General features: G+C 40.0%; 1 protein-coding gene across 2 annotated transcripts in view; it reads left to right on the top strand.

Annotated features, from left to right (window-relative positions):
• Nucleotides 1-16,040, top strand: part of KDM4C (lysine demethylase 4C) — a 350,804-nt gene that overhangs the window by 282,731 nt on the left and 52,033 nt on the right. For both annotated transcript variants that reach the window (XM_081066750.1, XM_081066751.1), the window contains one exon: nucleotides 9,342-9,527. In XM_081066750.1, coding sequence (XP_080922876.1) covers nucleotides 9,342-9,527 — 186 coding nt within the window. The remainder of the gene's footprint in view (nucleotides 1-9,341; nucleotides 9,528-16,040) is intronic.

Genomic DNA, 16,040 nt, shown 5'->3' with positions numbered 1-16,040 from the left:
TTAAATTTGAAATAAACTTGAAATGAAGGATGGAACCCAAACAGGCTGTTAGAGAAGTAGAAATGATAAGTGATTGATTTTTCTCAGCACAGATAGCATCACCTATTTTGTGATTCAGCAAATGCTGGTATATACTGTTGGTGAAATGCCTCTTTCAACATGAGATTGTGATGTTGCCTTTAATATTTACTTTATTTACAAATGCTGCTTTTATGTCTGGGTTTTCTGACAGCCCAGGTAGTAAGTGCAGAGGTGAAGCTGTGCTTTCTGCTGAGGGGCTTTAGGTGAGAAGGGCAGGAAGCATTCAGAGGCTAGCTGGTTTCCCTCACACACTTCTCGCCCCTTCACTTCTCTTTGTTCTTGCCATGTTATTTTTGCTGTTCCTGTGACTTGCCTTTGTGCCTGTGCTGAGCTAGAATTCAAAATCAGGTCTTTCCAGTCCATGCTTCTAACTACTATGAAATACTGTCCACGTAGGGAAGACAGGAGTATTGTAGTATTTGGTCAGGGTTCTCCCCAGATACTTAGTTTGTACACTGTGCCAGGTGTCTTTGATAATAAGATGAATAGAATTTGTCCAACCCCAAAGGAGCAAAAGATGGACAAGCAGAGAGCCATGTCTGATCAACAGACACTCTCAGCCAAAGGTCGTTCTGATTTTCCGGATGCTTCGGAGAGTTGCGTGGTTGCCTGAAATTTAAACCTAATAGTTTAAACCTAAAATTTTTTTTAGATTTAAACCTAAAATAGTCCTATTTTCCATCTGAAAATTAGCTGCCACTACTAAGCCATCGTCATTCTTGCACCTTGGCAAGTGAAAGTGAGGTTTGTGTCAGGTTACCGCCCAAGATCTTCTGAGGTCTTTCCTTTCTAGCCCGTCATCCCTTGGCTGTGCTCACACTTCTTAACTCCATTTTGCCTCATGGTTTTTCGCCTCTGAGCATCGTTACAGCCATCTACACGTCTTCCTTCTTTCCTTATCCCACTGCATGTGCACTGGCTGAAACCTGCTAGTTCTTCAAGACGAGCTCCAAGCCCACCTGCTCTTGCCGGCTTCCCTAGTTTTCTGAGACCTTGCTGGGCAGCTGCACTGAGCCTTGGGGCCACCCTGTGTCCCCACCGCTGCAGGCTCAGCCAGTGTGCAGCAGGCATGTCCCCACCAGTCTCCAACACAGTGCCTGACCGGGTACATTGCACGTAGCCAAAGAGTTCCAAGAAATTAATTGAGGAAACTTAGGACTGTGGAGAAACTGCCTTTTTACTACATACATTATGAGTTCTCAGGAGCCAACCTGAAGGAACTGACCCAGCATTGCCTGGCCTTGGTGACTCGTGGCCCTCTCTTCAGAGTGGTGCACAGGTCACCAGCCTGAGCCCTCCTGCCATGTGACCTGAGCCGTCCAGGCAGAGTGATCCCTGCTGATTTGTCCTGTATTTCGTGTCCCTTAAGTGACTGTCGTGAAGGTCATCCTCTATTGCCCCTCCTCTAGATTTCAGTAGAAGAATGGTGGCAGTGCTGGGGTTGAGGTAGGTAACCAGCTGAGTCTCATCTGCTGGCCAGACCTTTGTTCCGCTAGTCCAGCCCTCTCTCCTTCCAAATCCAGGAGCACTTTTTTGTCTTGCTTATCGTGGTTACCACTGCAAAGCTTTTGTCACGGCTGGTTTTGTATGCCAGTGTAAGCTCCTTGAATATACAGATTTTATCTTCTTTATCTTTGTATCTTTTTCCCCATTTTTCAAAATGCCTTTTGTGTAGAAGATACTTAATAAGTATTGCAATGGCTGAAAGAATGAATTAACACATATATAATAAGGAAACAATCATTCGTTTACTCAGTGGATATTTACTGAGCACCTACTATGTGAAGTTAGTGTTCTGATTAAAAGGTTTTTCCGGAAAGATTCCTCCTTGGTGTTCTTCCCTGTGGTGTATCTGCTGATCCAAAATGAAACAAAGTGGGATTAGGCTGTTGACCAGTACTTTTTAGAAGCGTTCATTGTTAATTTGTCATTTTATGTCTGAATTGCTTTGGCCTTGTCAGTTCTAAAATTCTTTTGTGATTCTTGTTTAACCTTTCTCAGGGCCACCAGAGACTCTCTAGCCTTGTTTTGAGTAAGTGCAGTCTTCGCTCTTACCCCCGCCACCTCTGCTAAGTCTCCAGCTCTGTCCTTTGGCCTGGCTGAGCTCATTCTGCCGTCCTTTTCTCTTCAGCCTGCTTCTTGATTTTTGCTTAGCTTCTCACCTTTTGCAGGACGAATCTCACCAAACAAAAAGCAGTGAGATAAATGGCTTCTGATGCATATTATAAATAAGGGTTTAATTCAACACGCTTGACAGCATGAGCCATTTATTTTAATGCTCTCAACTGGAAGTGTAGAAAGAACTGTTCTTGGCGGTGGCTGCTAGAGAGACAGAGGACTTAGGAACTGATGCATGCATATTCAGAATTGAGTTTTACTGTACCATGTCATCGGATCTGCTATTTGTAATATCCCTGGACAGCCGAGCAGAGAACAGACCTGTGTATGAATTGCTGCCTCTCACAAAAGCAGCTCAAAGCCTCCCTGCAGGGAGCGTCAGTCCACTGCAGACCTTGGATTTCCATGTTCCCCTTTCCCTCCCTCTCTAGCTGCTCTTTAACTCCCTGGGTAAAGGTAATTTCTCTTGGTATCAATCGACTTCTCACTCTGCTCCTTCTGAATCTTGCTGTCATAGGAAAGCTATTGCATTATGCTTTCCTCCTGGCTCAGTTGTTTACATGTCTGTTTGTCCTCCTAGACTGTAAGCGTCTTGTTGTAGAACTCAGAACACGTACCATATCATTGTTTCCCCAGCACTGGCCAGTTTTAGCACATGAGTGATTGACATCATGAATACTGATGAGCAGAACGTAAATTTTCTGCGTTTAAAAAAAGTAAAGGAGTCTGCTTTAAAACCTGTATTAAAGAGTTGGAGCACATTGCAACTTTTAGCCTCAAACCTCTGACTTTCCTGCATCAATGGTGACATTCATTGAGTCCTGCATTATTCCCTGTTTGAATTGGGAACGTTAGCTTGCTGTGTAGTACTTGGGGAAAAAGTGTCTTTGGAGAGCAAAAGGAAAAAAGAATTAGCTAATATATCATTATCATTAACTTATTTGTCTGATAGGGAAGGACTAATTAAAATAAAAAGCATTTGTGCCTGTTTTAGAATTACCTGTCTATTTATGGAAGAAAAAAGAATCATAAAATTAGCAAAACAACAATAAAATCGTACTACCAATCACACTAAAAGAAAAAAAGGGAAAGTGGTGTGCTTTGAACCTTGAACTCCTTCACAGCTCATCATTTCTTGATGCCCTTTGCCAAGTTCTGTGCTGACGGAATCTAATGATACACAAAGCCTCATTGCCAGATACTTCATTAATTCCTCAATCCATTAGGAGTCTTAATGGCCTATGCCATTGGAATAAGTTTGGAAATCCAGTCCTCCAAGAAAGTACCGTGCTCTATAAATCATACTCGCCTGAGAATTCTCTCAGCCCTTGACGGGAGAATAGATGAAAAAGCGTGTACTTCCTGAATTCCCTTATTATTGTAGGAGGCTCTCAGAATAATCAACACCCTTTAATTTAACCCTTGGAGCCCTCAGCCTGTAGTACTCAAAGTGTGATCCCTGGGTCATCAGCACCACTGGGAACTTGTTAGAAATGCACGTTCACTGTTGCCAGCCCAGAGTACAGAAGCTCTGGGGGTGGGGCCAGCCTCCCAGTGATTCTCCAGGCGGCATAGTTACATAATGAGGGTCTTTATTTCACTGTTGAGGAAATAGATGATCAGGTCCATCACTTTGACCAAAGTCTTGTGTGAATTCAGTTTAGTTCAGCAAACATTGACTGAGCAGCTGTTATGTCTCAGGTATCCTTGCTAGGAAACCGTAAAGGTAAATGACACCTTAAAGTCACTCTAGTGTCACCAGTGTCAGCATTTTCTCGCCAGCTGCATTGGTCTCCCTGGACATCAGCCCCTCCTTGACTCGGAGTGATGCGGCTGCCCCATTTGACTTCTCACGCCTCTGTTAGTCATTGCCATCAGGAACTTGGCTCCTCATCCCTTTCACTAGCACCTCGAACAGGGAACTGCAGGAAGAATGGCCCTGTCTTTCTGAACCTTCCCTGCTTTTAAATGCCTGGTAATCTTACTGTTCACCAGCTCCCTTCTATTTCCATCCCTCTAGAAATTGGCGTCGCCTCTATCCTTATCCATTTTTAGACCTAGGCAGCTGCTAGAGAGGTTCTTTCCCACACAAGACAGACTGTCCAACCCTGACCTTGAGCTAAATAGAGTTGTTCTATTTGGAGGTAGATACAGACTCTCTGTCAACAACCGGCAACAAGAGTAAAAGACACTCAAAATTTACCTTCCTCCTAATAGCCATTTCCTTAGTCCAAGTACTCACCATCCTCTGTCTCGTGTATCCATGGCTTCCTTATACTTTCTTTTCCCACCAGTTTATCCTTTATACACCTTGCTGCTACAGTGATCTTTCTTAAATACTCATTTTGTTATTTCGCAGCTTACTAACTTCAAATATGTGGCTTATGGCAGGGGTCAGCAAACTAAGCAGTGTGCTTGTTGTTGTGAATAAAGTTTTATTGGAACACAGCTACCCCCATCATTTGCAGATTATCTGATCGCTTTTGCTTGCACTGCAGTGCCAGAGCTGAGTAATTGCAATTGGGACTGCACGGCACACAAACCTAAACTATTTGTTATCTGGCCCTTTAAGAAAAAGTTTGCTCTCTCTGGTCTATAAGGTGAAGTTGACTCTTTTTACAGTCAATATAATTACTGATATATTTGGGTTTAGTTCTACTAATTTACAATGTGCTTTCCCTTTGTTCCCAGTTGTTCTGTTTTTCCTTTCCTTCCTTGTTTTTGTTTGAATTTGTTATTTTTCCTTATTCTGTTTTTTGCACACCATTAGTTAATTGCTACTTTTACCCTTTCCCAGACAATTCAAGAATGTTAGATAGAATATTTAAAACTTTATTTTTACCACTTCCTCCTTATATGCTACTATTTAAATTTTCTCTAGATTTAAAACCCAGAAGACATTACTATTATTGTTTATAAAGTCAATATTCATTTAGTTTTATCCATATGTTTAGCATTTTGGTTGCCCTTCACTTCGAGCATATTTCTGATTCTTGAATGTAAAAAAGAAAAAATCGTTATGTTTGCCCTCACATTTGAATGATAATTAGGGTGGATACAGACCAAATTTAATTTTTTTTCAGCAGTTGGAAGACAAGGTTCCATTGCCTTTCAGCATGCACTGTTGCAGATTAGAGATCTGATGGTCAACTGATTTTTCTCTTCTCTGGAAGATTTGGGAATTTTCTCTTTTTTATTTGGAGGTTTAAGATGTGTCTAGGGTTTTTTTGTTTGTTTGTTTGGTTGGTTTTTGTTTTGTTTTGTTTTTGATTAATCTTGCTTATTGGGTCTTTTTTCAGGTCCAGAAATTTTTTTGTTATTTTCTGTTTTTCTGTTCCTCTATAATGTCTTTTAGAAAAGTAATAGAACATTTGGATTGCTTCTGCATATTGTTTAACATTTGTGTTCCATTTTCCTTCTTTTTCATATTTTCTTCTATGTTCTGTACAATCTAGAGGCTCTATCTTCCAGTTGCTCATTTGATCTTCAGGAGAATCCAATATTCAGCACATCTTGATTTTATTTTATTAGTTTCAGGTATACAAAACAACATAATGCTTAGACATTTACACCCATCACAAAGTGATACCTGCCCCATCCCCGCCAGTCGACTACCCCTCTGATATCGTATATTGCTGTTACAATTCCATCGACTCTATTCCTTATGCTGTACTTTACATCCTGTGACCATATATGTATTTAATTATAGTTGACACTCAATATTACTCAGCTTCAGCTTCAGGTGTACAGCACACATCTTGCTCTTTTTTGATAATATTTTTATATTCTTAGAAGTGTATGTAGTTGTTACTGATTTTTAACTTGATGGGAAATATTTGGGAATCTCTATCAAAATATGTACTATGCCTCTTTTAAACTCATCTTCCGTTTCCACTTATCTGATTCCTTAAGTCAGATACTCTTCTAATTAATTTTTATTAATTTTGGCACCTCTCTTTTACAGGATTGGTTTTCCTTAAACGTTTGTGATTTTTAAAGTATATGTTAGTGTTTTAGTGGCACATCTTGGATGCACTGATTCCTTTCTCAGCCTAGTGAGGACCCGCTTGTCTTGTTGGTGAATGATGGGTCAGATCACAGGTCTCAGATTCAGATCAGATCAATCAGATTACCTCACGTGCCGAAGATGATTGGGAGCAGGGTGGCACGTGGGCTGGCCCAACAGCTGGGTAGCTTGTCTTTTTGGTATTTACTTCCACTCTTGCCCGAACTGTCCCCTCAGAGACACCTACTAATAGTTTCGTGCTGGGGATCTGCTTCTTGGAGTTAGTTACACCCTTTCTTGTTAGTGCTATTGAGGTTTCATTCTTTTCCCTGTATCTTTATTTAGGGTTTGGGATTGGATGGATGGTAGCAGAGGCTGAGCCCACCATCTTGATCCAGTCAGTCATTGTGTTTCTTTAAAGCCTTTTTCCTTCTGTTATCCCTAAGCATAACACATCGCACCAGTCATTCTAGTTCCATGTAGCATTTTGTCCTTTCATAATGCTTATTCCATTGTAACTTTCTTAAGTGTCTTATTTGTCTCAATTTTTGCCTTACCAAATTAAATTCTTCAGCCCAGACATGTGAGTGTGTCAAATTGCAACAGATGTTTTAGCCAGGGTAGAGAACAACTGGTTTAGTAGCAAGCAAGTGAAAATGGGGTTTGGAAATACAGCAAATCCTTTCAGTCAGTGTTGTTTCTTTAATGTTGATGAGATGCTATAAGAACTTAACTCTTGTTTATATCAATTAGCCTGTGGTAAAATTGGTTTTGTTTTACATCATTTTGCTTAAAGTTACAGACCCTATCAAGGAAGTTAATTGAGGACTTACTGTACTACGTAGACTGTACTGCAGGATACAGAATGGTTCCCCTGCCGGGTTTTGTGGAGTTCTCTATCTCAGCCAGAATCTATTTGATATTTAAGTCAAACTTCTCAACCTGTGAATAAACATATCCCAAAGTATTGAATTACAATAGTCTACGGTTAGGTCAACTTTCTAAGGATACTGGTTTTTTCCTTAGAAATGACTACCTCTGGTTTTCATCAGAAAAGAGGGTACTTTCATTACTAGATTCCAAGGCTTGAATCCTCAGTGGACTTAAGTGTATTCTGTCTCTTTTACCCTGTCTGGAGGGCCTCTGTTTAGTGAGGAAGTTAATAGTGGAAGAAGCTGAGAGTTACCAGTTCATTAATTATTGTTATAATACTCTTTCCCACTCTTAAAAAAAATCCTGTTTAATTAGGAAAACAGGAAACAATTTCTCCTTTTGTGCATCTGTTAATAACTGAACTTAAGCAAATGCTGACCTCTGTGTAGTATGACTAGGTTTTTAAAAGATTTATTACGTCTGGGGCTTCTGATAGGAGTTTTTGCTATTATATCTGTCATCACATTTCAAATGGTTAGAACTGTTAACAAGATACCAAAATCCCAAGAATTACCAAGAATGTACTGAAACTGATACCAAAGAGATGTCAAGATAAGATATTAGATAATGCTTTTATTCAGATTATAATGGGTCTTGTTTTAGTACCATGGTGTGTTCATTTTCTTTCCCACCCCCTGTAATTTCTTAATCAGCTAAGCAATATCCTTAACCTCCCACTTAAAAATGCTTAATTGTCCATTGAATCCAGATGTATAGGAAGATCAGATAAATGTCTAGAATATAGGGCCCTTATGAGGACTAGTGAGAAATAATATTGGTGAGATGGACCATGAAGGAAGGGCCTTTTATAAGCTTTCCTCTTCCATTTCGTGCTGTTCCCCCTTTTTCTGGAATGTCTTGGAGACAAGGAGAACCATCGAAGGACATTAAGCAGGGGACGACATAGGATTTATGTTGTAAAGAGATCACTCTGGCAGGCCTGGGGAAGATGAATCACAATAGAATGAAATAAAGAGATGGAGAGACCAGTTAGGAGGCCATTACTACGCTGGACAAGATACCATGGGGAGAGGCAGAGGCAGTGGCCATTGGTGTAGATAGGTAGGGAGAGATCAGAGCAAGATTAAGGTGAAGAACCTTTAAGACTGAAGTGGCTGATTAGATGTGAAGGCAAAGAGAAGTTAGAAGTTAAGTGCACATCGATTCTTGCAGGTCTGTGATAAAATATTACAACCCCCAAAAGGCATTGAGTTTAAATACCTTTTTTGTCCAGGAAGGAAAATGTACCTATGAAAGAAGAGCAGTTCTACCAGCATTGGATTAGATTGCAGATCTTACTATCATGAGGAATGAAAAGTTGAGCTTTTAATTCTGTTTCTTCTGCTTTCTAAACCTCACCCTATGTTGTTATACAGCCCTTTTTCCCCTAACCCTCAAGTATCAGTTCACACATCTTATATTTAGTGAAGCTGTTTGAATCTTCCCATCTCTCATAACAATTGTACTGATGATGTTTAGGGCTAATTGTATGCAATTTAACTTTCAGATTGTGGTAATCATTATTGCTGTTTTTTCATTTTCATTCTCTCTTCCCCAGGCATCGGCAGCTATAGATATTCAACAAAATTATGCCCTTTGGGATGATTTTCAATTTTCTCACTTTGGGAGGCACATTTTTTGTGTCAGTCATGAAGGGTTCAGATTTGGATTATTAAACACTTGAACCCCTAATTTCCACATTGGACCATTTAACAGTTTACGTTTACTTGCAAATGGAAAACTTAGCCCATCTGTGTTCTATTTGGGTATTTTTGAAGACCTTATCTAATTTAGGCAAGTGTGTGTGCCTGTCCTCCAAATCCACATTCTGTCTCTTGATGTACAGAAAGGCCTGCCATGCAGGAAATAAAAGAGAAGTAGCTTTAGCTTTCCTGTGTGATTTACAGCAGCACCCTTTCCTCAGCTCTGTGCCTGGAGAACTATGTGCAAAACGGTTTGACTTTCCTAACCACAAGCAGTATTTCAACATATGTCTGGTAGTATGTGAGCGTAGCAGTGTATTTTCTTGAAAGTATGCAGCTTATAGTGCCACAATTGCTGTCACTACTTGGGCCCCTGGAGAGTCAGGACTTGTTGATGTAATGAGCTTTTTTCATCTCTAATTGCTATTATTCTGTGAAGTGTGGAAATTAGCTGAGTTACAGAATTGGAATTGATGCTCTTCTTTGTTTTAACCCTCCAGAAATGCATCTTCTGCAGATACCGGGTTAAGAAAGTCTCTGGAGCCTGTATCCAGTGTTCCTATGGCCGCTGCCCGGCTTCCTTCCATGTCACGTGTGCTCATGCTGCTGGAGTGCTGATGGAGCCTGACGATTGGCCATACGTGGTGAACATCACATGCTTTCGACATAAGGCCAACCCAAATGTGGTAAGGCCTGATGCTCGGAGTGCATGTAAATTTCCTCCTGGGTTAGCACGTTCTGCTCTGTAATTTTACTCATTGTTGACATGTCTAGACTTGAGGTATGGGTTCTTTGAAGGCAAGGATTATACGTTATTATTTACTCGTATTTGCCCTTGACCCTTCAATGTCTGTTGCATGCTAGACACAGTAAATATTTATTGAGTTGAATGAGTGAATGAACAGATGAATGAATAAAACTATTATGCCTGTTCTGGTTTTGGGTCTGTATACAGGGCTGCTGAGTATGGTTGTACAGATTGTGCACTGCATATATCCAAGGTGGGGATGAGATCATTTCTGAGTAGAGAGTGATGTGAAAGCACCACCCAAGAGACTGTGCAGTGCTTAATCTGTGCAAATGTACACTCTAGACTTGGGGTTTAATTTCATCTCTTCTGGAAGAAACAAAGAGAGCAACACAGTAAAGGGAGAGGGAGGGTGGTCATGAATATTGGAGGCCTTGCTTCCTGAGATGGGATAAGCTGGGGGAAGCATGGAGACGGTGAGAGGAGTGAGGACAATCTCAGAAAAGCAGAAATGTCAAAGAGAAGTATAGAGATCAATTTTTTTCTGCCTTTACCATCTGACTTAGGACTGAATTTATTTCTGGGAAAAGAGTGTTTACAACCAAATTGTGTGTGAATTTAACTATAATTCAGTTTACCTGTCTTAAATGAATGGAATCTTTCCTCTGTTTTAAATGCTTAGAAAAATTATGACAGTGTAGTGATGGTTGCTATGCCTTTGGTAGCTTTCCAGTTCACCATAATTGTTTTTGGCTGCCAACGAGGAAGCTAAAGCATTGTAGCGAAGCTCAGCCTCACTAACTTGCTGCCCTTTGTTATCCCTGGGAGGCTTGGCCACAGACTATTTGCAGCCTAACATGCTTGTCCTGTGTCTCTGATAACCTCCCGTGAGCAGCCTGCCAAGTCGTCTGTATGGGCTTGGGGAGCCATGACCCGTACACAACAAATGTCCCAGCTTTTTAATAATTCCAGCAACTTCCATGGCCGTCTTGAGAGATACTGGATGTTTGTGGATTAGGAGTCTGTGTGGTTGTGTGTGAAGGTACAAATGTACAAAATGACATCACCAACTGTTACCTCTGAAAGTTATTTTCCATATTTTTCCATTGTTTTTGGTCTCAAGTAGCATATTCATTTGTGGTGTTGCTTTAGTTTCTTGAGTTCATGGGCTTTTACTAAGAATATTGTTGTATATTAAGTAGAAAAATATATTTCAGCAACTTTAAAAATGTTGCAGTAATAAAGCTTTGCATCACTGTGTTGCTTTGGCATTTACAACGTTCAGTCAGTAGCATGACCTCATTAGATGACACACGGGGTGCATTTGAGATGTGAATGAGGTCATGACCTCTGGAGTCAGGATCATGGTGTTCACACTTAGACACTTAGATTCCGCCAGAAACACATGTGCAGCCTTGTGCACGTTCCTGTCTCTGAGCCCCAGCTTCTTCCTCTACAAACCATGGCATACCTACCTCACCTTGTGTTTTTAGTCCATAGCACAGGGTAAGCCCTCAGAAAATGAAAGTTGTATTACTGTTTTCTCTTCTTACAGCTACTACTACTGCTTGCTGGCTTTGCTATTACAATTCTATGCAAACTCTGACACACGAGTAGTATCCTTGCTTCAAGGATAAGAAACCTAAGTTCAGAGAGGTTCAGTTCCTTGCCCAAATAGATTCAATTAATCAGTGGCAGGTGCTGGAATGTAAATACCTTTTCAGCCCACACTCTGTTATTTGTTGAATTCTGAACTGCAAACCTTGAATGGTGCAGGGGGTGTTCATGCATGCTTGAGATCATGCATCGCCATTTTAATATTCTGAGGTTCTGTGGTTACTGTTGATTATATTGATGCTGCTATTAAAGAGATCCAGGTGTTTAATCAGGACCTCATTCCTTTTAAGTATGATGTGATCAGCCAGCTTTATGTTACTAATGTGTTTCATAAATGATGAAGACAAAGAAAATATTTGATTTTGAGGTGATTTAGAAACGACTCCCCCCATTCTTCCCCACAACTTTTAAGCTTGGTATACTTTATAAAGGGTGGGGAACACATCACATAATTTATAACATTACATGTGGCAGGTTTTTTTTTATGATGGGAAAATTTTAATGTTTGTGAATTGCCTTTGCAAAGTTCTCTAGTGGGAAGCACTACGAGCACTGGATTTCTGAAACATGTTCCTCTTAGCTCTTACTTAGCCATTACTCTTCAGTTAGACTCCAGGTATGGATTCCTCCCCAAAATGTCTGACAACTAACCAGAGGGAATTCATTGAATCTAGCAACTTGGGTTAAGAGCATTGTGATTTCCCCGATTGCATTCAATGTTCTTTCCTTTTCAAACATAAAAAGTTCAAATTCACCAAGCATTTCTCTTTGTGTAAACTGTGAATGCTAGGGGATATGCTCCCTTAAAGTTGGAGCTGTAGTTTGTCTATGTTCTCAACCATGCCTTGGTTATTTGGGAGTAATGGGCAATTGCTGAATCATAGCAGTGAATACTATAAACTTCAGGCTAATTTGGTAGCCTAAACCTGTCATTTTCCAGAGAGGATACCTGTACAATTTAGGTAAGTGAAGTATAAAGCTACAGTTACTTCAATAGGGTCTCCCTTTTTACTCACTTTAGGGTTTCTGTTTCCCTTATTTTTTATTTTTTAATTTTTTTCCCGTTTCTAACCATTATTTGGGTTTTGCATCAAAAAGGACTATTTTAAGGCAAATTCTACTCTTCCTTCAATGCCATGAATTATTTTACATGCACTAGTTTATTCGGTGTTACTGAGCTTTGGCTGAGCTTTGGGTGTAAAATCATTCTGCATAATGGTATAAAAATTTCATCTGATTTATTATCATGTGCTCTTTCATCAAACAGTAAACATGCTCTGTAATTAAAAAGATACTATTTGAAAAAATGAGGTAGCTTTCAAATACTTAAGGGTAGAAAGGAGTATGTAGCAGAAAGTGCATGGCTAATCCCTGTTATTTTAATCTAAATTTTAATATGTAATTTTCAGTGTTTTTGTCAAACATATTTTTTGACTGGTACTAGCTGTCTTTCAAATGTAAGGTTTCATTGATGTGTGCATGTGTGTGTGTGTGTGTGTGTGTGTACACATGTGTTTGTGTGTAGTGTTGTGGTACGTGACCACTCTTTGCCATGACCTAGGGTGACGTATTTCCCGACTCTTTCTGAAGGTTCCATTGGATGCATTCCTAACCCATTTATTCACATAAGTGAATGTTGCACAGATACTTGTGAGGAAAAGAAAAGAACACAATAAATCGTGAAATGGTTTTGAAACTGGGAGTCTTGAAAGCATATTCCTTCTCTAAACCAAACAATAAACTACTCATAAACTACTTCCTGCGGAGTACAGCACCACAAGAGGCCATCTCCTCACACCTGAGTGAACTAGACAGGTGTCCAATGGAAGAGATGCTTGAACGACTGAGGGAAACAGATTAGAAAGATGGCATGCACAAATTTTTCCCCCCAAGAAAATTACTTCCATAAACCTTCATATTAGATTAGAATATTCCATATATATAGTGTAAGAGCACTGCAATCACTTTTACTTTATGCGTTAATTCATTGCGATGAATAAGGCCTTATCTTAATACCCTCTCCTCACAGAAAAATGACATTTGAGAAGTTAGTTTCCTTGATAGTTCTCTAGGTTGTGGCTATTAACATGGAGACAGACACCCATTCAAAAAAGAGGAAGAAATGGGCCGGTTAGCTCAGTGTGACGCCAGTAACACCAAGGTTGCTGGTTCGATCCCTGCATGGGCCACTGTGAGCTGCACCCTCCTTAGGGGGGAAAAAAGAAAAAAGAGGAAGAACTTTTATAGAGAAAATAGCCTGGTGGTCAATTTTTTTTCCTTGTATTTTTTTGTTCAATATTATTTCAACTAGGTCATGTTTAACCAGTTAATTATTTTAACCTGATTATTTAACTGGATATAACTAGATTAAGTAGCATTTTGTATTTTTATTTCCAGCAACTAGCACTTGGCCATTTATAGAAGGTGCTTGGTATAAATTTGTTAAAAAGTCTCTAATGCTAGGAAATGGAATTAGTGAAGAAGGACGAGAACAGTATTGATTGAGCATCTTTTCATTGCGTGTTGGGTATTTTACATGTGCATCTTATTTGAAGGTAGTGTTTGTTGTTGGTATGGATAATGGAAAGTAGTGGTTTTATTGGCTTCTGTATTGGTACCTCTCACTCTGGAAGTTTCTCTGTTTCTTGTAATTCTGCCCCTCTAAGTATCCTTCATGTTCTGTTCTGGCCGTCATCTTAGTAACAGACTTGAGTCCTTGTTCAGTACTTACAGACTTCGTTTTCCCAGTCTTTGTGTCTTCATGCCAGCTCCCCAGGCACATTTCAGTACAGCTCCTTCCCTGCTATCACTCTGCTGGCTCGGGACAAGAGAGGACACACTGACTGCCTAGGGTCTGGTGAACGGCTCAGAATAAGGCAGCTCTGCTGGTCAAAATGCGCTTCGATAGCTAACATTTGGGTGGGAATGGGACGGGAATACCTGTCACCACTAACTTGATAAAACCTTTCCTTGGTATGCAAAGACTGCTCTCACCTTGCCACCATGTGAAATAATGGATGAGCAAGGCCCCTCAATTCTAAATCCTAGAATAGTAGTTCTTATCACAAGAAAATATTGTATAGTATTTTATACTTTTAGTATCAGTTATTGAGAAAACACATAATGACAAAAAAATTAAGATATCAATAACACTATTATGTGAATTCATTAATTTTAAGAGTCTGCAGTGTTTCAGATTTATTAGGAATTGATAGGGAGAGACCCCAAAACTCATTCCCACTGTAAATTCCCACTTAATTAGGCAAGGATTTAGAGATGTCGTAGAAATGGTTCGTCTAGAAAGGATGGAAGTCAATGCAACTAATCATAATTAAACTTTCCCTGCACCCTGTTTCTCTAGAGAGCATATGCAATTGCTTGTGTGTAGGATATTTGCTTGTGTTTAGGATACTGAAACAAAAGATATTTTTGCTATTCCATAGGCTTTTATACTTGGGACTCATTTAGGAAAACTGATTATCCATTTTTTTTCATTTAATAAAATGCTTATAAACAAGAAGCTGTCCTAGTTATTAAGCCAGAATCAAAGTCAACAAGATAACATACTCTATTAGGGAAGAAGGTAGACTCACTTTCCAGATGAGTACCTGAGCAATTATCTCCTTCCAGCTTTCTAGAATTCTAGAAGGCCTGTTTTACAAGAGTCTACCTCTGACTCTGGTTTATGACTTTTAATCCATTTAATTCCAATAAACATTTGGGTTTGGAGACCAGAATTATATTTCACCATATTGTGTCCCTTCCACCCCTAGTCACAGGATAATGGTTTTGTAATCAGGCAGCATTTAGTTAATTTATATCAGTAGGTAGGACTTTGCTTAGCTACGCTTCATATTATTTAACCCTTTTGAACATCATCATAGATTATAGCATTTTATTGACCCAATGGGTACCAGTTGACTGTAATTTTCTTCTTGATTCTCTGGTCACACTTGACCATGTGGATTCAAAACTAGGCAGTCTGACTTAGAGCCCAAACTCTTAGCTGCTATACTCTATTGCCATAATAAGGTAGGTTAAATAAAGTATGAATAAAATGTTTGGGGAGCCCAAAGAAGGACACCGCTACTTCTGTTGGGGACAATCAGATAGAATCACAGAGGAGGTAACATTTGTGCTGGTTCTAAAAGGAGAGTTTGAGTTTGTTGGTAAGATAAGAGTAATAATGATGTTCCAAGTAGAGAAAATATATGTGCATGAACTTCTGCAAAGGCCTGTTTATCAGGAAAGTTGAAGAGTTCACTGTTACTGGGGTGTAGGACATGTTGGGGTTATGGAGGGCTCAGGGAGAGTGACAATATGTTACACGAGGCTGGAGAGGTCAGGTAATCAGAGAGTGGAGGCCTTGAATTCAGTGCCCCCCCCATATGTCCCTAAATTAATATAAAAAATTTCTCTCCTTCAAGTTAGGAAAATGAGCTTGGCTAAGCAAGGATCTGTTTTTAGGCATGAGATGGGCTGGGAGGTGTATCATTTCTAAAAGAGATGGGCTGTGGTGCAAAGGAGCCCCTACCTCCGCCCAGGAGCAGCATCAGCAGATACTCGATCTGCCCCTTGATTGGCTGCAAACATAAGCTACCCAGCTGCTGCCTCATATACACATGAAAAAGGATGGTGTTAAGACCAGGCAGGAGCAGCTATTAGTTGTGTTATTTCAAGAGCTCCTCAGCCTGACACAGCGCTTGGGACTTCTCATCCACGTGCCTCAGGGCATTCCACTGACTCCATGGCCACTGCTTTATGAAAACGTAAGGGAGTTCTAGTTCATCCTGTCATTGAGGACCCACCATAGAGGGTGTGTGTGCAGGAAGTG

This window comes from Rhinolophus hipposideros, assembly GCF_964194185.1.
Source record: "Rhinolophus hipposideros genome assembly, chromosome: 11".
Classification (NCBI taxonomy): domain Eukaryota; kingdom Metazoa; phylum Chordata; class Mammalia; order Chiroptera; family Rhinolophidae; genus Rhinolophus; species Rhinolophus hipposideros.
The sequence above is the reverse complement of the archived record's forward strand: the minus strand, read 5'-3'. Positions and strand labels throughout refer to the sequence as shown.